Source organism: Zonotrichia albicollis, chromosome 18 (assembly GCF_047830755.1).
Source record: "Zonotrichia albicollis isolate bZonAlb1 chromosome 18, bZonAlb1.hap1, whole genome shotgun sequence".
Classification (NCBI taxonomy): domain Eukaryota; kingdom Metazoa; phylum Chordata; class Aves; order Passeriformes; family Passerellidae; genus Zonotrichia; species Zonotrichia albicollis.
Window position 1 is genome coordinate 2,533,573 of NC_133836.1, and position 25,529 is coordinate 2,559,101.

At 45.2% G+C, this 25,529-nt stretch overlaps 3 protein-coding genes across 9 annotated transcripts; 1 reads left to right on the plus strand and 2 right to left on the minus strand.

The window, feature by feature from the left end:
- Positions 1 to 355: 355 nt before the first annotated feature.
- Positions 356 to 14,078, minus strand: CCDC62 (coiled-coil domain containing 62). Of its 5 annotated transcripts, XM_014270242.3 has the most exons (11): positions 13,672 to 14,006; positions 13,196 to 13,388; positions 12,452 to 12,618; positions 12,074 to 12,175; positions 11,607 to 11,778; positions 11,420 to 11,521; positions 10,376 to 10,464; positions 9,539 to 9,639; positions 5,041 to 5,209; positions 4,285 to 4,404; positions 356 to 601 (listed from the first exon to the last, which is right to left on the minus strand). In XM_014270242.3, the coding sequence occupies exons 1-11, from the start codon at positions 13,705 to 13,707 to the stop codon at positions 572 to 574; spliced, it is 1,281 nt and encodes a 426-aa protein (XP_014125717.1). In that variant the 5' UTR covers positions 13,708 to 14,006; the 3' UTR covers positions 356 to 571. The 5 variants fall into 5 exon arrangements, with proteins under 5 accessions (XP_014125717.1, XP_026651977.1, XP_074410157.1 ...); XM_074554056.1 differs by lacking the exons at positions 356 to 601; positions 4,285 to 4,404; positions 5,041 to 5,209 and adding exons at positions 8,018 to 8,942; positions 14,038 to 14,078 and having other exon boundaries at positions 13,672 to 13,812; XM_074554055.1 differs by lacking the exons at positions 356 to 601; positions 4,285 to 4,404; positions 5,041 to 5,209 and adding exons at positions 8,018 to 8,942; positions 14,017 to 14,073 and having other exon boundaries at positions 13,672 to 13,812.
- A 1,003-nt stretch (positions 14,079 to 15,081) lies between these two features.
- Positions 15,082 to 21,042, minus strand: DENR (density regulated re-initiation and release factor). 3 transcript variants are annotated; one of them, XM_074554058.1, is made up of 9 exons: positions 20,711 to 20,845; positions 20,128 to 20,199; positions 19,668 to 19,782; positions 18,954 to 18,973; positions 18,754 to 18,838; positions 18,051 to 18,140; positions 16,620 to 16,736; positions 16,005 to 16,144; positions 15,082 to 15,379 (listed from the first exon to the last, which is right to left on the minus strand). In XM_074554058.1, the coding sequence occupies exons 2-9, from the start codon at positions 20,134 to 20,136 to the stop codon at positions 15,335 to 15,337; spliced, it is 621 nt and encodes a 206-aa protein (XP_074410159.1). In that variant the 5' UTR covers positions 20,137 to 20,199; positions 20,711 to 20,845; the 3' UTR covers positions 15,082 to 15,334. The 3 variants fall into 3 exon arrangements, with proteins under 3 accessions (XP_074410159.1, XP_074410161.1, XP_074410160.1); XM_074554060.1 differs by lacking the exon at positions 20,128 to 20,199 and having other exon boundaries at positions 20,711 to 21,042; XM_074554059.1 differs by lacking the exons at positions 20,128 to 20,199; positions 20,711 to 20,845 and adding an exon at positions 20,377 to 20,645.
- Positions 21,023 to 25,087, plus strand: GPN3 (GPN-loop GTPase 3). Its single transcript, XM_074554057.1, has 8 exons — positions 21,023 to 21,184; positions 21,270 to 21,378; positions 22,196 to 22,363; positions 22,749 to 22,873; positions 23,499 to 23,614; positions 23,916 to 24,012; positions 24,331 to 24,459; positions 24,849 to 25,087. Exons 1-8 carry the CDS (start codon positions 21,137 to 21,139, stop codon positions 24,909 to 24,911), a joined length of 855 nt encoding a protein of 284 aa, XP_074410158.1. The 5' UTR covers positions 21,023 to 21,136; the 3' UTR covers positions 24,912 to 25,087.
- Positions 25,088 to 25,529: the final 442 nt, after the last annotated feature.

Below are 25,529 nucleotides of genomic sequence, written 5' to 3' on the forward strand. Positions count from 1 at the left end.
ACACTTGGCTACCTCCACAGTGCAAGCAGAGGCCATACACACCTGATCCCATAAACATTTTGGGAAAAATCAGCTCCTGAGTGTGGAAAGTGGTGCCCATCTTGTGGGTGACAGCTCTCCCATTTCAGCAACATCGGAGGCAGTTCCTGCTTACAACACTAATTGGGAACTTCCTATAAACATTATTCATCTCTCTCTACAAGGCAAAAAATCCAGAACAAAAACAATGTGCTATAAAAAAAAAAAAAGGAGAATGCTTGGCTGTGTCATACTCTATAAATATTTCTGAGCCACCATTAAAAAAAAAAGAAAAATAGTTCCGATGTTGTAACAATTACACACTTCAGACTCTTAAAAAACAAGCTGGTGTTTAACCTGAGCTCTCAGCTATAAAAATAGCTCTGTTAATCTTGGCGTAATTCTGTGTTTTATTTCAAGATAAAATACATTCCTGCAGAGTCAGATCTTCTTGCCACTTGTGGGTCTTTCAAACACTCAGGAGGACCAAGGGAAAAAAAAATGAGGTAACTTTCCATTGTAGCTGCTGGGTCAATGTCTTCAGTCCTCATAATTACCTCTGTGTTGGAACCAACTTCTTCCTCTGCAGAAAATGGAAAAGAATTTTATTAAAAAGCAGGAACATTTCTTCTGAAATATCTGAAGCAACCACACTTGTGTGAATTTACTGGACAAATTTTTCACACTGCAAATAGAGTAAGAACATGGAGTAAAATATAAAGAGGAAAAGGTAAACAAAATACTTCACAGAAAGGGAACAGTCTCAGGGCCAGCACTGGGATGTTGGGAAATAAAAAACCTTTCCAGTTGGCTTTCAGGAAAGGAGTGATCTTTGTGCCCCAGGCCAGCCACTGAGTCACCATTTATGAGCACTGGCACACGGTGCTGTGTCCAAAACTGAAAATAGACTTTTCCTCACTGCTTTCCTCCTGAGTTCTTCACTCTCCCCCACCCAACCTCTCTCTAGAGGCAAAACAACTGGCTGATGAGAGTGGCTAAATCATTGGCAGCTAGGGAGGAAATTGCCCTGATGTTTGTCAGTGCACCTGCCCTCAAATGAGTTTCAGAGCAATTTAAAACCAAACAAACACAACCGAAATCAATTCAATCACTTCTGTATATGAAACTGCACAAATGTTTGGTTATTCCTGGACCTGCTCTGCTTCAGATCTAACTGATCACAGTGATTCAGTGCCTTTTAACACAGAAAGAAAATGAGAATTATGCATTAGCCAGTGACTTGGAGAGCCCCTCATGCCTGTCATGGATCTACAGTGGATTGTGGTGTGTTTGTTGCACCAGCTCTTTCTCACTTGAGGCAAATGTGATTATTTCTGTAGGCTCAGCGTGCTCTCCCCACTCTGCTGCCTCAGCACGGGGCTCAGCACTTTTGGGGATTTGCTCCTGAAGCTTTGTAACATCAGTGGTTTCAGGATGCAAGTCCCAGTGCTGGCTTCACCTACAGAACCCCAGGCTGCTTTCACCCCAGGGCTCTGCTCAGGAACAGAAGGGCTCTCTGAGTGCACAGGGAGCTCTGGCATCGCAGCTGCCCAGCACCCACCTCCCCAGGTGCCCCCCAGCTGCAGTCCCAGGGCTCTCACAGCAGTCTCAGGGTCTCCAGGCCAGTGCAGAGCCAGCAGAACACAAACCAGGCTGACCCCTCTCCCCAGGGCACAACCAGCCAGGGACTGCAGCTGGGATATCCCAGAGAGAACTGAGCACCAGCTGCCCACGGGGTGGAGGCTGATCCTGTCACACAGTGTCACCCCAGCTGCCTGTGGGGTAACCTCTCTTTGCAGGCACCAGCTTGGGCTGTGTCAGCACTAGGAGATTTATTTTCTTTTTTTACTTTTTTTTTTTTTTTTTGCCAGTTTCTCTCCTCATTGTTGCTGGTTCTTATTCAGTTTCATGTGGTGTTCAGGATTTTAACCATATCTGGTTACTCTTTTGTCCTCAGAACCAGACAAGGTGGTGCCTACTGCAAGCATCCAATCCACAATAGGAGAACAAATAATCAGAGAGTGAGAAATTTCCTGACTCAAAAAGAAAAAAACAATCTGCTGTGGGCAAGGCTGCTTTGGATATTCTGAAACAGCTCTATTCAATACATTCTACTTTTGGGGCTCTGAGCCCAGGAACAGTATCCTAAAACAGCCCTTGGCCTTGGCACTGGAAAAAACTTCCCAATCTCTCATTCAACAATGTTCACATCCTTGATCCTGTTATCTGTAACACACAGAAGGGTTTTAACTACAATAAGCAGAGTGCAGGTACTGGGGAATGAAGCTGTGAGATCTGACTGCCCCAAGGATGAGGAACATCCTCCACAAAAGTTTAATTATTTGGCTAAAGGAACTACTTGACTTAATATTTGTTTGCTGTTACAGTACTCACAAGAGTTTTATTGGAAATGCACTTAGAATCCTGTGCTAGGCCCATCTCAAAAATCCATAAAGGGTATTAATATTGCAGATGCATTTATAAAGAGGGAAGCAAACAAAAAAAGATCAAGCTGAAAACACTTTCATGCTCAGGGAACATCATAAAAAAAAAAAAAAAAGAAACTTAGCATCTCTTTCTTCTGCAGCAGGTAACTGGCTTCTGTGAAGAGTTCTGTTGTTTCTATTGTAATGTAAAAACACTACATGGAAATCAAAGGACTCGGAGAATACAATTTCAGAGCTGCCAGGTTCAAGCTGCTGAGCAGCAGGGGTACAGTTCTTAATTCCCCCTTCTCCTCCCCACCCCAGCGGGGCACAGAATCCAGCATGTACCACTTCCCCCTGATTCAATTCCAAAGGCTGTATCTCATGTTTATTCCATTCTAAAGCTCAGTTTAGAACAGCCCCAGGTGAGCCTGGTTTTCAGCACAGGTTAGCTGGCCTGCATACATTAACTCAAACATGCTTGACGAGTTTTTGCCCAGAGCTGCTCTGAAAGGAGATCAAAGTTGCACAGATGTGGCTCAGGATCTGCTCCCGCCACTGCACACGAGTTTGCTTCATTTTCTATCCACTAAAGCTGAAGGAGAAGCCAATTTCCAAGCTCAAAAATGCAGCATCAGATCCTAAAGCAGAGTCATGGGCAGACAGAGGAGCTGAGCTGTGACGTGCCAAGCAGGGAGCAGGAGCCAGACAGCTGATGGGGCTGGGCAAGAGCCACAAGCAAGCCCTGTGTGCAGGGAGCTTTTCAGGAATCCTCCTACTCAGGAGGCTTTGCAAAAGACTAAACTGCTGCTGTCTTTGCCACTGAATGAAATCCTGCAGAGGAACTTCTGAACAAAATATCCTTTCAGTTTCTGCAAAGGCTGGCACACAACCTTTCCAGTCAGGCCCAGCACAGCGAAGGGTTTATGGTTGTGAATGTTATAAAAATGGCTTTGTCTGCTCCTTACAGCAACGTTCTTCTGGCCAGGTTCATCTGAGGCTAAAAGGAGTGCAACTTTTTAGAGGGAGGTGAAACGTGTGAGGATGAAGGTGAGGGTTCAGCACTGCTCTGAAACCAGGAGCCTCAATCCTCCCTTTGGGATATACACCAGCACAAGTGTGCTCACTGCTGGGGACAAAAGGTACAATGTCCTTGTCAAACAAGGTAGAAATTCTTATGGATATTTACCCACCAAACAAGTGACCCTTTCTCTGATTACTTCTGCTGCCCAAATACTCAACAGGAACTTTATCAGCACTTGTGCTCATAAAATAAACTGCTATGACAGCTACATACAGGTTCTTTTCTTTGACCACTGAATATATTCTCTGACCCTGCAATGAAGGAGCTAAAACTACCAACCCACAAGAACTCTGCCTTTATTTAAGCTGAGCTGCTGGTTTAAATTCACACCCAAAGTATCCTATATATTCCCTATACTGCCCTCCTTTCCATGAATATTATAATAAACCAGTTCTGACTGAGAGTCTCTGGGACAGCAGAGCAGTGAGCGTGTGCTGAGCCTGAGAAATCACCTAATTTGCTTCAGGTCAGAAAGAACCAGTGCTCACTTTTTTCTAGACCTCCTACAGCTTGCCCCAAAATGACTTCTGCCTTCCATCTGTTCAGACACAATGCAGGAGTCAAATCCTGTCATGACCTTGAGCAGCCAAACAGAATCCTATAAAAAATTCAAGCACTAAGGCATGCAGGAAGTGTCTCTTCATAACCAACATCCTCCTCGTGCTTTGCTAACGCAGTGCAAGCCCAGCATAAGGGAAAGGATGTTCCCAATCAGCATCCCTGAGACCCCACCCTCATCCTGGGAGAGGATCTTACCTTGTTCTTGTTGGTGGTGTTGGGAATGCTTGTGTGGAGAAGGCTGAGCTCCAGATCAGTCAGCATCTGTCGGGACTGGGCCAACGAGCGCTCCAGCTTCCAGAACAGGGAACTGGTGTCCTGCAGGACACACACAGGGAGACAAAGTTAGGGAAGGATCTTTTTTTTTTGGAGGATTTCAAGGGATGATAATGCACCAAGAATCAGCATTTTGATTTGGAAATGTTTCTGTTCAAAGTGCTGCAAAGTAACAGACTGTGTCTAACTGCTGGTGTTTCTGATAAACACAGAGCTCTCTCCTAGTGCCATTTCAAACAGATTTCCACATGCAGGTATATGGAGCACTCACAAGAGAGGTGCTTCAGGGATAAAGGGGAGAATAAAGACATGAGAAACAGGGAAAACCAAGCAGAACAGGAAAGAAACCATGTCCAATAGCTTCTGAGAACTGCATCCACGTGTACCCAGATATTAAGTGGAATTACCAACTAGCCAGCATTTTCCTCAAGCTTTTCATTCTAAAACCTTATTAATTTTTAAAAAACTCATTTATACTTATGCTGTCCAAGACATATTGAGGCAACAAGGAGCTATTTTTAAAAAAATATATTATCACCTTTGCCATTAGCCTGCTGTCTCACCATTGGAGTCCCCAGTTGCTCCATGCCTGGAGACATTTGCATTCCTACCATCAGTCATAATTGCCCATAATTCCCCTCAAAATCAGTCAAGGACATTGTGCAATAAGGTACTGACTGTGTTCATGCAGTATCTCTTTGTTGGTTTGGTCACTGCCAGGTCATTGATGTCCAGAGGGGAATCCAAATCAGATAATTGCCCAGAGCTTTGAGTCTTGTTGCTCTTCTCAGAGGATGCCAAGAGAGGAGAAGCCAGGCGGAGGGAATCCAGATCCACGCTTTCTTCACTGTTAAAAAAAAATGAAGACATTGGCAGAAGCAGCATCACCATCCTTTTTAAACTTTCAAGGGGAAATCATGGCACAACATAAATAACTGTGGGCCCTGGGCCAAGGAAAGCAAGAAGCTTGGGAGATTACCCTGCTCCTCAGAGCATTCCCATGTTTAACAGCTCCCCTGGATCACTTTCATCCTCTGAGGATGAGGGTTTGACTTTCAACCAGTCCCAACCAGCTCCATGACCAAGTGTTTGAGTGTGTGTTTAACCTTGAAAGAGCACCCAAAAGGCAAAACTTTGTTCTTCCCAATTTCTGCTACTCACTCCCCTCCCACACCCAAACCCTTTTGGTTCTAATCAACCATTAGGCAAATTCGTATTTGTAGGTGTACCCTTCAAAGGAATTTCACAGTTTTACAGTCATCTCATGTCAGAGATCACAGGAGAGCTTTCCCAAAGAGGCTTGGATTTATTTATTTTTAAATATAGGAGCAAACCACATTAATCAACTCCTGAACACAACAGAAGCAGAGTTCTAGCCCTGCCTGGACTGGCAAACAATGAAAAAGATGTGTATTGTAAAAGAAATATTCTCTTTGAATTGATGACATTTCAGCAGATACTCTTTAGATAATTATTTTGGTGTAGCAGTGCATTCCATGCCTGGCAAGACTGTTAAAAATAGGTGCATTTTAACTGACCTTCAATCTAGGAAAAAGCCCTCATGGGAGCTGCCAGCTCATGAGTGTCTGCTGTGTCCCATTTCACTTCTCCCATAAAACACTGGGATAGAACAGGCTCTCTTTTAAGAGAGAAAAGCTCATGTCTGTGTTTCTGACAAGGAAAGGTTCTGTGGAGATGTGAGGGAACAAGCCTGGAACAGGGATGTGAGGAGATGAGATGAGCAGGGAAAACACTCAGGCTGGAAAGGAAGGGGACACAGGTTGGATTGTGAGGCAGGGAAATGGCTCAGGAATGGGTGGTTTAGTCCAGCCCAGGCAGACTCAACAAGTACCTGCTGATGCTCCATCTGTAAAATGAGAATTGAGATAAAAATCCCAAGGCAGCAAATGTTGGCCCAACATAAATGAAGTCACCCAGACAGAGCACACAGAAATGATTCCTGCACTCTGGGATTTCACAATCCCCTCTGCCATGGGGGAAGGCATTTGACTGTTAACAGCCTCCTTGTTGGCTGTTCCAGAACTCAGGAACTCATGGCAAAAATATTTGCTGGGATGACAGGGAGGTGCCAGCACCCTTCCCTAAACACAAACTACATCATCAGCACTCTGAAAGCAGCAATGGAAAACTGGAGGATCCAGATCCAAGTCCCAGGAGGAATGCTGTGCTGGTGTGTGCCATTAATCCCTTCACAGAAGCAATGCTCCTGCCTTCCTCCCATGTAGGGTGAGGATTTATTGCCTGCCAAATCCGAGTCAGCAGAGGCTGGAGAGCAGACAGTCAGGGATTTGCACTGAGCCAATCCATCTCCAATTAGCAGGGCCCCAGCACCAAATGTGGGCATCAAGAAAAGTGGAGAGCTCAGCAGCAAATCCCAGATGGGCAGCACAGCTCCCCCCTACCTGGAGGATACTCAGGTTGAATTTGTTCCTTTCCCCCTTAAAATTCACTCAAGGACAAGACAAACAGGGCAAGACAAAAAGTGCAAGCAGCTTTCATGATGTAGCCTCGACAGGGATTTAGGGATGGCAGTGTGTCACTGGTGCTGCTGGGGAGCTGATAAGGAAGGTCAGGGGGAGCAGAAGGGGAGTGGAGTCTTTCCAATGATTTACAGGCAGTGGAAATTAGAGAGAGCCCACGTGGAGAGTGAAGCTCAGCTAAGGCACATGGGAATGTGCCAGGCCAGCATTCTTTTTCAGTGGCTGCCCATTCACCTTGTTTCTGAACAGGTCTGTCTCACTGCAGCAACAATTCCTACAATATTTCTGTTTCAAAAGCCACACAGAATGAAAGCATCCATACATCAGATCTTTCCATTCCATAACATTAATCTGTTTGGATGCTGGGCAGGCTTGCTGGCAAACACTGGGAGCAGGTTTAAACAGCTGTTCATTTACTGTGCTTGTCAAACCACCAGCTGGAAGGCTCCTCTCCTCTGGCTAGAAAGCAGCTATGAAATTGCTGTGAAACTTCAGAAATCCTTCTAAAATAGAGCTGGGTAAATCAATTTTTTGAACACAAACAGAGGAACCAACAGAACAAATCCACAGCAAGTCCCAGCTCTGAATGCCTTTGCTCAAGCAGGCACTTCTGTAAATGCAGAGCAGGTTTTTTATCTCGGAGACATTCCAACATCACTGAGGCACCTGGCTCTTCCTGTGACACTTCTCAGCATTAGGAACCTCATCCTGCTCGTCCCCAACCACATCCTTCTCCTCCCACAGCACAAACAGAAGGACAGAGTCCCACGAGCTGGAGAGTGGACAGATTGCTGTCCTTTAAATCTTGCCATCTCATCTCTTGCCCTGCCAGAGGCAGCAGCCTGTGCTCAGAGCTGTGCCCTACATTCCTGCCCAGCCAAGATGTGATTTCTCAATAGAAGTAACACAGTCACTAAAGCATCACACAAAACCTGCATCTGTTTCTTGCCTCACAGAAAACATCACTGTACAAGTCCAGCTCTGATCAGAAGATATTTCACCCATCAGAGTTATGAGCAACACCTGGGATTTCAAAAAATCTTAAAGATTTTCTCAATTAGTTTATTTGGCTAAGTTATATGGTATTGCAGCTTATCCTGCCCACACAGCTCTTGGGGATAAGAGAGGAGAAAAAAAATAAATGCATAAAAATAGAATCATGATACTTTAAGAGCTATTTTTATTTTAAATTTGTTACTTTTCAGGTTGAAAAACTAAATTTAAAACAGCAGTTACTCTAAACATAGCTTGAGCTAATACTGAGAGCTTATACACCTAAGTTTCTATTTAGTCTAGCTTATGCTTATTTCTTAAAGGCAACAAACTCATAACCTTTGTGAGCAGGTACATTTCATCTCTTGTGCAGTCTCCAAACAGCTGTAATCTCTTCCACGGCTTGTATTTCCATCTCTCTTTTTGGGCTTGAAAATCTCCAGCCATTCCAGATCTGAGAGTGGCTTCCACTGTGTGTCTTTAATTAAAATGAAGTTACTAATACTGGACTCAGAGTCAGACTTGCAAGTGGCAGGAGTCTCTGTGCTTTTTTGGCCAGACTCAGTGTCAGATCTCTCTTCCCAGGTTTTGTTTCCATTATCAGTTTTGTCAGACGTGGTGCTGCTCTGGATTAAAGTGCTTTGCAAATCTACACGAGATTTGATTTTAAGCCAACGATCATATGAAGGCAAAGACACCTCAAAGGTTTTTTGGTCTCTGCTTTTCACTTCATTCTCTCCAATTTCCCTGTTTCTCAATGGCCTCGTGTTGTTTACCTCATGAAATTTTTCACTGTCTAGCTCATCAAAGCTTGATGTAACATCCTGCTTTTCTCCTTCTTCCACAGGCAGGGCCAAGCCTTTCACAGCTTTTTGACAGTGGTTTAACAACGCTGAGGCAGTTTCCAAGTCTGAAGCATTCAGTAACTGTCTATTATCTACTTCACACATCTCAGGGGTGGATTTTACCCTACTTGCTGGAACTGGTGCAGTTCCACACTCCTCGCACATCCCGTGGCTGCCCTCAGTCCTACCCTTGTCTGTCTTGCTGCTGGGGCTTTCAGAGGCAGAGAATGTGGCCCCTGAGCTACAACGGCACGACAAAAACAAGTCAGAAACACTGCAGGTAAAGAGCATCCCCAAGTGCACTCCTAAAGCTCTACAGAACGCAGGCTCTGCCAGGGTTCTGCAGCAGCTCACACACCACCAGGCAGCTGTACCCTGCCAAAACCCCACAGAAAATCTGCCCAGATTTGGCTGGTACTTTTCAAAACCAGTCTGAGAGTCCCCTCGTGTTTTAATCACAGTATGGTGATTCTGGCTGAACCTCCAGGGTGTGCACCCATTCTCTAAGTTGACTTCCTAAAATAAACTTTGCTTTTTAAATAAAAGCAGTCGGGAGCCAGGTTAACACCCCAACCACCAGACTATTTCACTTTCTAAAAAAAATCATGAGCTGTCTGGCCTGCTACAACACTTGCTCTGTGCCTGGTGCCCATGGTCTCTCCTGACCAAATAAAACACAAGGTACTTGACAGCTTCACTGCATGTTTGTGGTCGAGTCCAGCAAAGCCATCCTGGCCCAGCACACACCCCTGCTAGGATGTTAGCTGGGGCTCAACAGTGAAGTCTCTCTTTGAGGACAAACTATTTAAGAAAAAAAACATTTTAAAATGTCTTTACCTCTTTCCACTGGATGCATTTTCATGTTTTTGCCTGGATTCCTGAGAGCTATCAAAGTTGACATGGAGGAAGTGCAAGTCCCGCTGCTGTTTCACACAGACCTGTCAGAGGCAGTGAGGGGCACTGGTGAATGTCTGGGTGCAGGAAATCATCACCAGGTAGTACCAAAAACATCCCCAAAATGTTTTTATAAACCAATGCCTGTAGTCAAATTATTGACAAAGACTTCCAAATCTAACAGACCGTCTCTGCATATATTTAGGAAAATAATGTTTTGCAGCAATAAACAGGATTTCTATTAGAAGATTAGAATATTCTTCTAAGATGGAACCACACTAAACAATAAATAAAATATCATTACTGTTACCTGATATTTAATACATGTTGTTATAATGTTGTTCATAGCTACAGAATTACAGGACATGGATGATGATCATGGGATTTGGCTTGGACTGCAGGGGATTTTTTGTGAAGCTAATGGAGAAGGTAACTACCCATCAATTATTTGCAATTAAAAAATGGAACATGGTTTGAGAACCTCAGCTGAGAGCAGGTGAACTCACAGGGTTTAGGTTGTGAAAAACAGACCTGCCAGGCCGCTGTGTCCCTTACTGTGCTGAGCTCACCTTGGGCAGGCGTGTGATCCCAATCCTGCTGCCCTTCATGTCACTCAAATGAAATAAATCAACATTCTACGGGGATTCCAGCAAGGCACAAACAGAAATTTGCTCCTTAATCAATACTATCTAGATCTAACTTTTTTACACTGCTCCACACAGGTCTGATGTTCCTGCAAATGCTCCTCTGACCTGATCAGGAGCACAACCGGGGCTGTACCTGTCGCAAACTGGACAATTCCCTCTCGATCCGCACTTGCTTCGACTTGGCAAACTGAAAAAGTTGATCCTTCCTCTGGGCTTCTTCCACTGTTTCAAAAGATAATAATTGTTTTTATTACTTCAGGTGAACAGACACAAAGTCAGTGCATTGCTAATGCTGTGTCTGTAGGAGGTGGTACCGAAACAAAACAAAAGCATTTTCTTAAGATCAATGGGACCTGTTTCCCCTGCAGATAAAAAGAGTACAAAACCCACAAGAAAACAAAAATTCAAGTATTTTCCTCGGACTTTTCCTCAGCAGCTGGCTTCATGTTACTAGCAGCAATACTGTGCTTCACTCACTGATTTATTTAGCATTTTCAGAAAGGAAAAGAGAAAAGGGAAAGAGGGAAAAAAAAAAGAGGAAGGGATAAAGGAAATTCAGTTAATGAATTTTACTTCATGCACGTAGAGAGAAGTGCAGCAAAACAATTCCCAATTTTATTGGTTTTAAAATAATGAGACATGGCATCAGTACCTGACAAAGGTCAAACAGCAGACTAAAAATGATAGGCAAGGAAATTATCTGACAGCAGAGGACACCTTTGGCCACCTAATCTTTCAAGGTCTCTGTGGTTGTCCCCAAGAATATTGCAGTGACCTTTCCTATCCACCAGATGTTCTTCCACCCAAAACCAAAGGTATCATGGAGAGTAAGATGCAGTTTACCAAGGCCTGCATATTATACCAGCGTAAAGCCATCCCATCACCTAAAGAAAGCCACAGAGAAGAGAAAGTCTCAACATTTTCAGGAGAGTCCCCCGAGCCACTCACTCCTCCCTGTGTAATCACTTTGGTGAACTCTGTGCTTTCACAAGATTTTATAAAGTGTCCCTGCAGAAGCCCCAGATATTGCTTCCACAGAAGAATGGCACGCCAGGGATGTACTTTTATTAAACTGCAGGTAACAAGCTGCCTCCTTCACAGAGATCAGTGAATTGCTGCCCAGAAGTCTCTGAGCTGCTGAAAGCCAAGGCAGGAAAGGCCAACTGCCCACCCTCACCTGCCAGGATCAGCTCACTCCTCAAGCAGCCATTTTCTTGTTTCAGGTGACTGATTTCTTCCTGGTTCTTGCTGCTCTCTTTCATCTTTTCAGAGAGGATGTCTGCAAAACAAAATGTAGCATTTCCCAGAGTAAACAGGAATCGTGCTGGCCTACACTGAATTAGGTGCCCAGCAGAAACATTTACCTTTCATCTTGTTTACTTGGCTCATGACATCGTTGAGTGTCACCTTGAGGTCCTGGTGCTCCCTGTTGCGAGTGAATTCATCCAGCTTTGCTGTACGCAGGGCATTCTCCAGGGTTTTAAACTTAGAGGTAACCTCAGTAATCTGATCAGTTGTTTCAATTAAGGCTTTGTCCTGAAATAGGAAACACAATGAAATCTAATTTTTAATATCATGGATGGGTTTGGACAAAACAACAGTAAAGTGATCCCCAACTTCCTTCTGAGATTTTGAGGAAAAAACCCACCAAATTAAATCTTGGAAGCAAGCTTGTTTATGAAAACAAAGCAATTTATTGCTGACCATTTTTCCCTTCTCAAACAAGCCTAAGAATTAACCATGAGTGAGATCACCAGGGACAGAAGCCTTGTGGCACAGTCACATTTAGTGCCCAGGAGCTGGCAGATGTTACAGATGTTACAGATGTTACCTTCATCTGAAGCATAGAGAGAAGCTCCTGCTCCCTGGCCTGCAGCTGGCCTGTTTTAGCAGACAGTTCCAAAACTGAGCAGTGGAGACTCTGATTTTTCTCCTAGTGAACAGAAATAAGTGTCAGCCATTATTTCAGATTCAAAGTTTTTATTTTTTCCCAGTAAATGCGTCCACAACGTTATTGAAACATTGTGAGTGGCAATGTGGGATCCTGAGCAAACTGGAGAAAAGAGGACTGGAATAAAAATTGCTCCCCAACTTGTTTGTGGTCAAGGGTCTTAACACCCTGCATGTCTCAGTTTTGGAATGTTACAGTTCATCACAGGCACCCTGCAAATACATGGATTACAAAACCAGACCATCACTCAACCCCTACCTCCAGAGCCTGGCAGTGAACAGATGAATCTGTGACTTTCTGAGTGAGCTCTTTAAACTTCTGTTGTGTGCTTTCGAGTGTTATCTTACTGTCATTATGCTGGGATTCTAATAACTTTAACTTTTTGGTCAGTGATTTTATAATGGCATTTCTCTCGTTCAGCTCACCTAAAAAGGAAGGAGACAAAGTTATATGTGAGAAAAGAGCTCAGAGGCTATAATGCAATTTCTTAAATCTCAGAAATAATTTCACCCAGTGTTTTAAAATCACACAATTCAGATCTGGATTCTTATGTTGCACACTCTGAAGGAGGATTCCCTGGGTGCCCAGGTCAGATGGAACAGGAACTGCATGAACTGCAGGAACTGAGCCTGTTCAGAGCCACCAGGTGCTTTGTGTTTGTCCAGAGCTGTGCAGCAGAGCCTCAGGGCACACGGCTCTGTAACTCACCAGCAGGCTGCACATTTTTCCTCTTCCCACACATTTATTTAATCAGATTATTTTTAAAAGAATTCACAGAAGCAATTCACACATTCAGACAAGAAAGAGTCTGATCATCAGACCCCCTTCATGATCAGATCACTTCAGCACCAGTGTGGAAGTTTAGATCCCAGAGAACAAAAAAATTTAAGGCTAAAGGGTAGGAAATGGTTCCTTATATGATGTAAAACTGTTATTGAGGGGTTGAAACACATGAACATATTTAATAGACCAAGATGTCATTCTTTACATCACAGCACTCACTAGTTAACACGCTGCATCGTTCTGCTAAAGTCAGTATTTTCTGGCGATCATCTTCCCAGGCCTGGATGTGTCTCTCGTGCACTTCCACCATGTCATTGAGCTCCTTGTCACGATCTTTCAGTTCTGAAATTAAAAGCTTGAGCTCCTGTCTCTGCCTCCTAATGATGCTGTTCTTGTGATCGGGGCTAAATGCCTACAAAAGGTGAGACATGGAATGCATTTCAACACAAGGAAGTGACAAATTCTCTCATAATAAACTCGAGGGGTTTATTTTTAGTTGAGCTATGTTTCTATTATAAATAGAGACCATTCCAAGAAGTTCCTTATGCTTGTGGTACCACCTGTGGCCTTTGACTGAAGCCCTTTGCAGAACGAGGTGGTACCACCTGCGGTCCATGACTCAACGCGGCAGCAGCACAGTGAGCACCCTCCTACCGAAAATAGAGCCGATTGTTAACGGCACTTTCATCTTTTACCTGGGGCGAAGCAGAACGCTGTACTGATGAACTCATAGGGGACTGGGGGCCAGAGCTCTGCCAGGCATTCGTGGAGCCGGGAAGGCTTCAAGGATGTCACGTTCAGCATGGAGGCTCCCCCGCCGCACACCCGTCACGGCCCTGAGGGAGCACAAGCGGCCTTGGAGCGCACGGGCCGGGGGCGCAGGGCCTGAGGGGGGCCCTGAGGTGCCACCCCCGGGGAGAGACCCCCGCTCCCGGGCAGGGCTTCCCCACTGTCCCGCCCGGCTGGGGCGGCCCTTCCTAAGCCCATGGGCCTCCCCTGCCCTCCGGCCCCGCTCATGACCCCCGGTTAGCCCCGGTTACCCGCGGCCGCCCCCGACACACCGGCACCGCCCGGCCCCGCCCGCCGTTGGAGGAAGCTCCGCCCCCCTCAGCGAAGGGGACGCGGGTTCGAATCCTGGGGCTGCCAGTTCGACTCCTGGAGCCGCGGGTTCGAATCCCGCAGCCGCCGCCTCACCCCGGGGATCGAGCTGCTAGAAAATTGTGGTAATTAATAACCTTGTTAATACGGGATGAGTAAGATCCAGGTTGGAATGTCAAGGGCTGGAGGCAACTTCCCTGTCCAGTGTTAAATGGGAGGACTGTAGAAATTCAGGCAGCTCTGGAGAGACACTATTTCCACTGACAGGGATGGAGTTATCTCTCCAGACACACCCATGGTTTATAATTAGAAATCACTGAAAAAAGCAACCTTACAGGAAGGGAACAGAGTGTCTGACACATCACCCCCTTGGCATTCAGCTCACTGAGGTTCTGCAGTGACAGAGCATGTCACTTCCAGGACCCTGCCACCAGGGAGCATTTATTGTTATTAAATGGAACAGTGAAACAAAAAGCACCAAATCGATGTTTGAGGATGTTTGTGGGAGTACAGACAGCAGAGCTGGCACCCCACCCCAATTCTGCTAACATGGCCTGTGGAATAGTGCTCACTATTAATTTGTGTTCGTTACTACCATTCTTCAATGAGCTGCAGGTTAAAAGCATAAAGCCATTACAATTGCCTTACCAAGAAGCCCAGCAGGGTTAGGAGATCTTTGGAATTATGAAAATAGGATAAATTTCTAAGTCATATTCACAAATTTCTCAGTGTTTCCACTTAATTCAGTTGTCAGGGATGTAGAATAACCTCTTCAGGATTCACTGTTCTTTCATTGCTAACCAACCTTTAGAATGTTTGTTCCATTCTGATTTCTAAAATTCTCTCCAGGTAAATGAGACGTAAAAGTGCCAACATCAGCCACGTGCCTTATTCAGTTAAGCTCAGCAGAAAGGACAGCAGATGAAAAACAAACTTTGAATGCCTTAAATTCTTATTTTCCCATAAGATAGGTAGAGGAAAGCAGATGTAAAAAACCTCAGAAACTATTCAGTGAGGAACAGTAATTTTATTTAAATCTACTTCATGCTTAAGCATGGTAGAACCCCAATTTAACTTTGGCAAATATCACAAAAAAAACCCCCAAAAACAAAAAAGAAAACCAAGCAGCCTATACAGAACAGTGAGAATGCCAAGGACATGGGTTCTCCACAGTTTCACTGCAGAGCAAATGGATTTAGAAGCCTCACTTTTGCTATATCATTTATAACCATATAATTAAATAAAGGTAGTCCTCCATTATCACTTCTTGACTTCTCCAAGATCTTCAATGCTGTCATCATCCACCTAGGGAGAAACAGCAACAACAAATTAAGTATTTTCTTTTTACATCCTTTAATGTGCACCCCTGTAAATGTAAAGAAGTGAAGAGCCCCATTGCAGAGCCCCTGCTGTAAACCCTGGGTGAGTGACACATGCGGCCAGGACACAGCTGAGCCTGCAGGGCTGGGAATAAAGACAGCCCTATGGACTTAAACCATAAAGAATTCCACTTGGGAAATGCCAGGACAAGGCAGAGTCAGAGAAAGCCCTTGCAAATACAACTCTCAGCTTAAAATTTCAGTCCAACCCACACTGGCTGATCTCTTCTGAAGCACAAATGTGTGAGGCTTGGGGCTTTTTTGTTTGTTTTAATTTTGCAATATTTTACGAGGTGTTGAAAAATAGGATGGCAATGTAAGAATACTTAGACACTGTTAAGAAATGGTCACAAAGAAGGCACAGATATTTGACAGCTGCATTTATTCTGACATGCCTCCCTCACTGCAGGGTGGGAATGCAACAACTGCTCTTTTATTTTTGTGCACCAATCTGTGCTGCCAAAGATGAATCCCTTCTCCAAAATCATTGGTAAATCACAGGCTAATGTGGAAAAGTGTGTGTCTACCTGAGAGAAAGAAAGGTTCATTACCTCAGGCCACTTCTCCTGGATGACATCAATAATGTCATCTGTGAAGTCCCCCTGAATGATGATTTCATCTTCTCCTGTTACTGAGGCACCGCAGGAAAATTTCTGAGCAAAAAACCTTTGTGCTTCCTTAAGATCAATCTCTGCCCAGGGGAAAATGAACAATTTAAGTACAGTTGTTGTCATAAAAATATTTTCTCAAGATTAAAGCCAAAATCTTGTTTTAACTTGAAAAAGTAGTGGCACTTCACAGCTGAAGCTTTGCTAGAGTTTCCACTGAAAGCCAAGTCTGTTGTTTACACCCAAAACATCTGACTCTGCTGAGCTACAAATGCTTCAAGGTAGAAATTGCTGAATGTCCTCTACACGTTCTCTTGAGGTGAATCTGCACCCTGTTTCAAAAAAACCTGTAACCCTCTTTGTCTTTAAGCCAATAAGTACCTTCATAATTTATCCCTGTGGAAAGTCAGTGTACTTTTAGCTTTGGAACTGCTAAAAAAAAGCACCTTGGGACTTCCATCTCACAGCTGGAAGCAGATTCCCCAGTGGAAAACAACCAGAAGAATTATCATGAGGGTAAAGGCAGGCACATCCAATACCAGGAGAACCCAAACTCACCAAATGTGGCAAGGCCACACACTCTCGTGACGTATTTTTTCTTTGCTCTGGGAATTTTAGCTATCGTAACTTTCTGTGGTACAGTCTTCTTCTTCTGTTTTATCTGACCTCTTCCACCTTTAAAACAGAGCAGAAGGTTACATGATTAATTAATAAAAGGTTACATGATTAATTATGCCATAGTTCATCAAAGAAAAAAGCATACAAGGTCAGATTTTGCCCTTATAAACAAAGAAACTGTTAACTCCCCAACACTGTTGTGGTTCTGTGGATGTTTCTGTTTCTAACATGCAGCACTTTGAATTCTGTTTTATTATAAACTGGTGTCTGATAATTTTTAGACAGTAAATTTCTGCCTTAAATTTCCTTCTGTGAGTTTCAGCAATGTCTCATGAAGTTTGTGCTTGTTTTCCCTCACACTCTTACGGTCACTCTTACACCATCCTACTTAACCCCATGCTGTAAGTTTTCATGGAACTTTGGATTCTAGGAGAAAAATCACCAAATATTTTAAATTCTTATTTTAAAACCAAATTCCAGACTGAAAACTAATCAGACCACCCCTCACAACAAATTAATGTTGAAATAAAATGTCCTGAAATCTCTGGGAAAAGCATCCAAGTTACAGAACATAAATTACTGTTGTCACTAGACACTGCCTGCTGAGAAGGTAAATTAAACTGGTTACCAAGATACCAAAAATAAAACAAAAATATATGTGCCATAAAATATGAAACTACTGGGTATTAGCCATAATTTCTGGACCATTACACAGAACTGACACTGCACAGGAAAATACACATTAACAGCTCCAGAACTCTGATTTATGGTGGAAAGCATGTTAATTAATTCAGCAGAAAGAGCTCCAATGATTGAAGATAAAAGTGTGTTTAAATTGTTCCACATAACTTTATATCTTCCAAAGTTCTGAGAGTGTTTTTCATTAGCACTGCTGGGAGGAGACACAGCTGCTGATGGACGCACAGGTAACAGATTTAAAAGCACAAAAGCAAATCCTGCTCTGTGAGTGCAGAGAGGTGGAAGGAACAAAGGCAGAGCAGAGTCAGGAGGCATCACCAGAGGGGAGCAGCCTTTGTTCCACTCTGCAAGCAGCCCATAAAGTGCTGCTCAACGGGGCTCAGCATGCTGGGAGAAATGCCAGCTGATGCCAGCTGGGGAGGAGCTGCTCCCTGGGTGTGACAGTGGTGACAGGAACAGGGGGCACAGGGAGCAGGGCACCTCTCCCTGCCTGTGCCTGTCCCTCCTGTCCAACACTTCATTGGCACAGACCACAGGGAGGGAGATATTCCCTACATATTCCCTATACACCAAAATGCAAGGAATTTGTGCCCTGCTCCAGCCCAGCAGGTGAGAGAGGGATGCCCCAAACTGCTTTGAAATCAGTACCACAATCAACCATTTAGACCTTGCCTCTCTTTTGCTTCTTCTTCTCCTCTTCTTCTCCTCCTCCCACATTTCCTTGGCCTTCTCCAACCCCAGCTTCCTGTTTAGGTGAATTTTCTAAAATGCAGCAGAAAGGAGTGAGGGGAAAGAAGAACAAAATTAGTGATCAAACACCCACAGCCTTACAGGAACAAGGAGTAAGTAAAGCAGTATTTTGATAAATCATTAAACTTAGTGCAGCAGCCTTTTGACTGATGCATGTTACATCTCCATTACAGTATTTGTACAAATTAAGACTCCAGAAAAGCCTCAGCTCCAAGCTACAATGACAATTTCAATAAAGGCTCTTGCACAGAGAGACAGAAATTAATGATAATGTTAATACTGAAATTCCAAATACAAACAAATAAGTTCCCCATTATTAATGACTTTTCCTCCAGCCATCCACTGTAGACTGGAAATACACAAAATCCAATAAACTAACTCTGATGGGAAACAAGTGCATAGATGTTTATGGCAGGAACCTTAAGAAACCCCAAATATTATTAATAAAACTACAAATTGATTATTTAGTATTTTTTGACATCATAAAACCTATTTCAGAGCATCCAAAGCATTAACTTCCACAGGATACAGCAGGAAAAGGAAAGAGATCAGAACTGGACAAGCTCAGATAGTTCCAAATATGTCCAAGGACACACATCAGTTAGAAAACAGAAAAGATTCTTACCTACTGTAAGTTTTGCAAACTCATCTGGAAAATTCTTTTCTAACCATTGTCTGCATTTAGTCACATCAGGCATGTATTCACAGTACTAGAGAAAAGCCATATGAATGTTGTTAGTGGAGGAATGACAAAATACATCAGAAATACACCAAAATAGGACATAATAGGACAGAAGGAAACTTGGACAACAAAAAATTACTCACCTCTGTTGGCAACGAACAGACTGGAGAAATAAGGGGAAAAAAAAGAACAGATTACAAAAGCAATTTTTTACTTTTTACTTACAGCCTTTGTAATTAAATTCCAAACGGCGTTTCAAAGTCAGGGATGGGTTCTTACATAACTCCTGGTTATAACCACACACTGACTCAAAAACATTTCCTTATTGTTGCCGCTCCACATTTTAATTCCCCTCTCATTAGACCTGTGCTCACACGCTCTGCATTAGGGTAAAACCATCACAGCAAGAGCTGCCAGTCACTGAGGGAAGGGCAGGAGAAGCCCAAGGTTGGGAAAAGCTGCAGAACAAAACACCACTTCTACCTGAGGCAAGGGAGACACTGAACAAGGCACCAGGTGGTTTGGTCAGCTTTCCCTTCTCCATGAGCTGCCAACGTCCCAGAGTGGGGACAGCCCCAAACCAACTGTGCAGGGCTGGTTCCTACTGCTTTCCAGCCTGAAGCAAAATGACATTCCTATCCAAAACACACCTGCCAAGACAATTTACTCCCCTTTAAATCTCACCCATATAACTACAAACAGAAAGAACACTTCTAATCACAGTATAGCACAGTTTAATGTATTCCATTTTTTGCTATCATATTAATGCTCAGAGTTTTTCTGTGCTAATGGCTTCCTGCAGGAAGGGATGTGTGCTCCCAGTCCTGTCCCATTCCTGTCCCTGTCCCAGCACTTGCCTCCACAGTAGAGCACCCTCAGGGGATAATCAGCATCGGACCTGGCTCCGCTCCTGCCGTCCCCTCTGCACTCAGGGACCACGGGCTCGGCCACATCCGTGGCCATGTCACCGACCTGGGGGACACAGGGGACACAATCAGCACCCAGGCTCTGGGCCTGAGTCAGTCACAGCCCGCCCAGCTCCAGAATCCCAGAGGAAATAGGGACAAGTGTCAAAGAGAAGAACAGGAAAATGGGAGTCAAAAATAATGAAAACATAGGGAAAACTGCTACAAAGGATACCAAGCAGTATTGGAGCTCTAGCACATAAGGGGAAAGAAGCCAAAGAGCCACAAAATGAAGAAAAATCTTTTAGAAACCCACATGGAATTAGAGAACACGTTGAGTTAAGGACAATTTAGTGAAGTATCATGTTAAATCAGTGGCACACGAACAGTGGGGGTACTTGGGGGCAGGTACCTCTTGCATATTAGCAAAGCAAAGGGGTCATTTAAATCAGTGCCTGAAGAGCCACAATCTGATCCAAGAACACTGGGGAAAAAATCAAAAAACAGAGCATAAAACAAGGAAAGCAAACTCAAGCCACTAATGGATGTAATAGTGGTTTACACACACGTTTTCAAGCAAGGCACTTAGAAGACAGGAGTCAACAAGGAAAGAGTTTGGAACACACAGGAAATCCCCCAGGACTGGGGGAACAGACAGGACCTGTGTGAGGGAGCTTGGGGCGTCGTACGGGCCGTGCTGAGCAGCGAGGAACACTGAGGGAAACTGCCGAGGCTCAGGGGGGCTCAGGACAGAGGGACAGGGACAGATGGACAGGTGAGGTGCTGGGTGCTCCTGAGACCCCACACAGGCCCGGGGGGCGCTCGGTGCTCCGGGGGCAGAAGTGAGGGCGGGTCGAGAATGGTGCTGGGACACCGGACACGGCGGGGATCACGGACACGGCGGGATGGGGGAGCGGGGGGATCGGTGAGGGCAGAACTGAGGGGATGAGGAGCTGAGGGGATGGGGGGGAGCCGGGGGGATGCGGTTCGGGTACCTGAGGAGGGGCGGGCTCGCAGGGCGGGGCGGTGCCGGGGCTCACGGTACGGAGGGCGCCGGGAGGATGCTCGGTACAAGCACCGGGGGGGATCCCTGTGAGGGGCGGCGGCGGCGCCGCGGCTCCGGAGGAGAGGGAGCGGGCGCGTGCGGGAGCCGCCCGGCGGAGGCTGAGCGGAGCGGGGCGGGGGGGCCCGGGGGCGGTGTCGGTGTTACCGGAGGCCCCTCGGGCCGCGGCGGGTCCCGGTCCCTCACCGCGCGCGCACGTGCGCCCGCCCCAGCGCCGCCGTCTCGCGAGAGGGGCGTGCACGGTTTGACCCCGCCGGCTCGCCGTACCGCGGCGGGCGGGGCCATGCGCTGAGACGTCACGGGTTCGGCCGAGCTACGGGGCGCCGCAGTGGCCATTCCCCGCCGGGCCGCCGCAGCCATGCCCCGGTACGCGCAGCTGGTGATGGGCCCGGCGGGCAGCGGGAAGGTGAGCGGGGAACGGCGGGGAGCGGCGGGAAACGGGGGCGGCGGGAGCTCCGTGACGGCTCCTGACGGCCGCGTGTGCCTTGCAGAGCACGTACTGCTCCACCATGGTGCAGCACTGCGAGGCGCTGGGCCGCGCCGTGCAGGTGGTGAACCTGGACCCGGCGGCCGAGCTCTTCAGCTACCCTGTCATGGCAGGTGAGCGGCCCGGGCACGGCTGGGCCCCGGGCACGGCTGGGCTTCCAGCCAGGCCCTGCCCGTGCGACCGGACCGGTTCTGTGCCTCTAAAACGGAGCCCGTGCAGCAGTGGGGGAAGATGTGGGAAAATCGTTTCAATAAAATAGCGTGTGATCCTTAAATCGGTGAATAATTCTAGTCTGGTAGCAAATAGTGCTCAGAGATGTCAGAGATGAACGCACTCTAATACCAGTGATACCTCCCCGCACCAGGGGCTGTTGCCCTGTGCCAGCTCCTGCTCAGTCCCTGTATTTACCTATGCCATGTACTGGCAGATGCCTCAGCTTTGAGAACAACAACAGTGTTTGCGTCTGAACAAAGATGATAGGTGCATCTTGACCTGGCCACACAGCTGAGATACTCTCAGAAGAGATTCATTAGAAGATGCAGGAGCATAAGAGGAAAATCTGGGGAATGAGATGTTCCCCAGACAATCACCAGGAACCCTCAAAAGAACCCCGCAGACAAGTCCTGGGAAGTTTTTAGCATATATTTACTTGGGGGATTAAGGCGTTTGTGTAAGTTTCATGAACATAACCTGTTGTGTTTGGCTGCTGTGCCTGTGCCAGGGAGATCCCCCTGTCCCTGTTGGATTTCTCAGCTGCCAGACTCCCTGCAGAGCCCATTCCCTGCCCTCGGAGCCCATTCCCTGCCCTCAGAGCCCATTCCCTCCCTGCAGAGCCCATTCCCTGCCCTCAGAGCCCATTCCCTCCCTGCAGAGCCCATTCCCTCCCTGCAGAGCTCACTCCCTGCCTTTGGTGCCCTTTGTGTGTCACAGACATCCGTGAGCTGATAGAAGTGGACGATGTCATGGAAGACGAGTCCCTGAGGTTTGGCCCCAATGGCGGCTTGGTGTTTTGCATGGAATACTTTGCCAATAACTTCAGCTGGCTGGAGGAGAGCCTCGGGCACGTGGAGGATGACTATGTTTTGTTTGATTGCCCAGGTAAGCACAGGCCAATGTTTTGGTATCACTCTTCGTAAGCATTGGAAAATTTGGGTGTAGACTGTTGTGACGATTCCCATTTTGTTGAGCTGTTAACAGCTGTCAGAGTCACTGTCAGGTGTCTCAGGAGTGAACTTGGTCCTGGGCTGATCTGGGTGGCTGCACAGATGTTTGGTGGCAACTGCAAACTAACACTCACTGGAGATCAAAGGAGGAAAAACCCCTTTTATTTCTTTTCCATTTCACCCAAACACAGAGCTGCCTGAAAAGAGGGTGCTTTCCTCACCAGTTTTTATTTAAATGCAGTTCCCCTGTCTACTTATAACTGTGGACTGTTCCTTTTTGCTTCCCATTCCAACCTGTTAACATCCTGAGTGTGCCCCAGGTCAGATCGAGCTCTACACACACCTGCCAGTGATGAAGCAGTTGGTGGAGCAGCTGCAGCAGTGGGAATTCCGTGTCTGTGGCGTTTTCCTCGTGGATTCTCAGTTCATGGTGGAATCTTTCAAGGTATCCATTTGAAATCTGTTGATAAAGTTCATTTTCATAAGGAACAACAAGTCTGAGCCATTCAGGGAGCTGGGTTTGCCCAGAGGAAAAAATGGCCAGGTCCAGGGAGATGTGGTTGCTGTCATCAGCTGCCTCAGGCACAGGGCAGGCCCAGATGGATGGACAGCCAGCACTGTGAGAGTCTCAGACTGGGACAGGCATTCACAGAATCAAAACCTGACTGGGCAAACCCCAGAGCAGCCCGGTCTGACCTGGAAGTGCTTCTGTTTGAGCAGTTGTAGGAGCCAGGTAACCTCCAGAAGTCCCTTCCAACCTAAATTCTTCTGTGATTCCATGAGAGCTTTCTCAGATCCCAAGAACAAGCAGGCCAACTTCCCCATTTAGCAGTAACTGTCCCAAGAAGGATTTGGGTTTTCTTAATGACCTTTTCAGTGGCAGATCCATATTTGAGGCTCCAAAAATTGAGGGGGTACTTGGCATCTCCTTTTTCCCGCAGAGAATGATTCCTCACATGGCTTTGTGTCCATGTTCCATATATTCCTGACCAGATTTGGCCTGTGCTTGTCCTGCATGTTTGTGTTGTGCTTTTCTGTACTTTAATACATCATTTTTCATCCTTTTCAAGTTTATTTCTGGAATCCTGGCAGCTCTCAGTGCAATGATCTCTTTGGAGATCCCACAGATTAACGTCATGACCAAAATGGATTTGCTGAGCAAGAAAGCCAAGAAGGAAATAGAAAAGTAAGTTCCAAAAAAATAATTACTCTGTAGTACAATATACTGAGGCAAAGTTCACTGAAAGTTGAGTCTAATGTTTCCCACAATTAAAACATACTCTTTTGGAGTGGGAGAAGATGGATTTTGTTTATTTCAAACAATAATCTTTAAACATCTGGGTAAGATGTTTAGTTTAGTCAGAGTCAAAAGAATAGCTCCATGTTTGTACTGATCTCAGGATTTTTCTGTAAATAACTTATCTTGGATCTTTTGTGTCATTCTGAATGACAGACTTTCAGTGGTGATGATGACTTTGTTTCTCCAGGTACTTGGATCCAGATATGTATTCTATGATTGAAGATTCTACAAATATACTGAAAAGCAAAAGGTTTAAAAAGCTGACCAAATCTATATGTGGATTGGTAGGTACATTGCTTTTGAGCTGGTACCCTAAAATTCACTATCACTTTTTGCCTCTGTTAACTCAGTTTTTTAGTTCTTCAGATTAGCATGAGATTCTTGATATCTGGATCATAGCCAATACATTTTCTTTGAATTCTTTTCTGTTGGCAATTTTGGGAATTTGCTGCTGTGTAGAAGGTGTTGTGAGGAGGGAACTGCCATTGGTTTGCAGTGTGACTAAATGGTATTTTAGAAGTCAGGAAAAGAGTGGCTTTGAGTGCTGTGATTGAGAGTGAACTTTGTGCATTTCCCTGCATTTCCCTTGAATCCTTGTGCAGATTGATGACTATGGCATGGTTCGGTTCCTGCCTTTGGATCGCTCTGACGAGGAGAGCATCAACATCGTCCTGCAGCACATCGACTTCACCATTCAGTACGGGGAGGATCTGGAATTTAAAGAACCAAAGGTAAGGGATTGTTGGTGAGAAGATGAAAAATTAAAAAGTAGCCATAATAGAAGTTGTGCTATAAATATGTTCTTTGCCTTGCTAATAAATTATTGTCTTAGCACAGTTCCAAGTAAGCCATGTTTAGTCTTTCAGTGACAATGCTTGTATCATCTTCATTTAGTTATAAAAATGAAATTCTTTAATATCATCTTGCATATGCAAGTTGATCAAATGGTTGTTTAAAAGTATTGCTTTGATTTTCAAAATTAACAGAGTTTTAACCTTCAAATGCCAGAAAGGACCACTGAGATCACTTAGATGTTTTCCTGCATGACTGTTCAAAGTCTCCTAATGATTCCTGTGTTCATCCCAGGAAGGTTTATATTTTTCTGTGTTTTTTTTTACAGGAATGTGAAGAAGATAAATCTCCTCTTGTGGATGAATACTTTCAAGATCATGTGGATGAGTAAGAAACACGTTCAAACTGGGAGGAAAATATTTTGTTTTTAGTAAAAAATAAAAATAAAAAAACCCCAACCCCTACACAAACACATTTGATACTTTATCTGTAAAATAACTAATATTTATAATGGAGAGTGAGTTACATGACCTTGTAACTACTTTAATAAACAATTTTTTTTTATTATGCTTGTGTGTGTTATAAAATATATAGAACAGTGTTAGTTTGTATAAAAACACAGAGCCAGAACTGGGCAAGAGGTTCAACAGACCTGCAAATTCTGCATATCTAGAGGAAAAGGGCTTAGAAAAGTCTTGATCTGGCTGAAAGCTGGGGAAACTACCATGATTTAATTCACCTCCAGACTGCCTTGGGATGAGCCATGCTTGGGGCATGTTGAAAGGATAAACCCCAGCCCTGCAGCTGAGTTATTGTGACTCAGTTTCCAAACCTCCCCATTTTGTCTCCCTGACTCAAGCCGGCAGTCAGATACCACGGGACAATTTCAGCATCGCTGGGTGTCAGGGAAGGTAATGGTTTGACAGCAATTGGAATGTGCACCTTAAAATGCTGTATCTGTGGACACAGCACGTTTGGAGCCCTCTTGTGTTCCTTACACGGAGTGCCC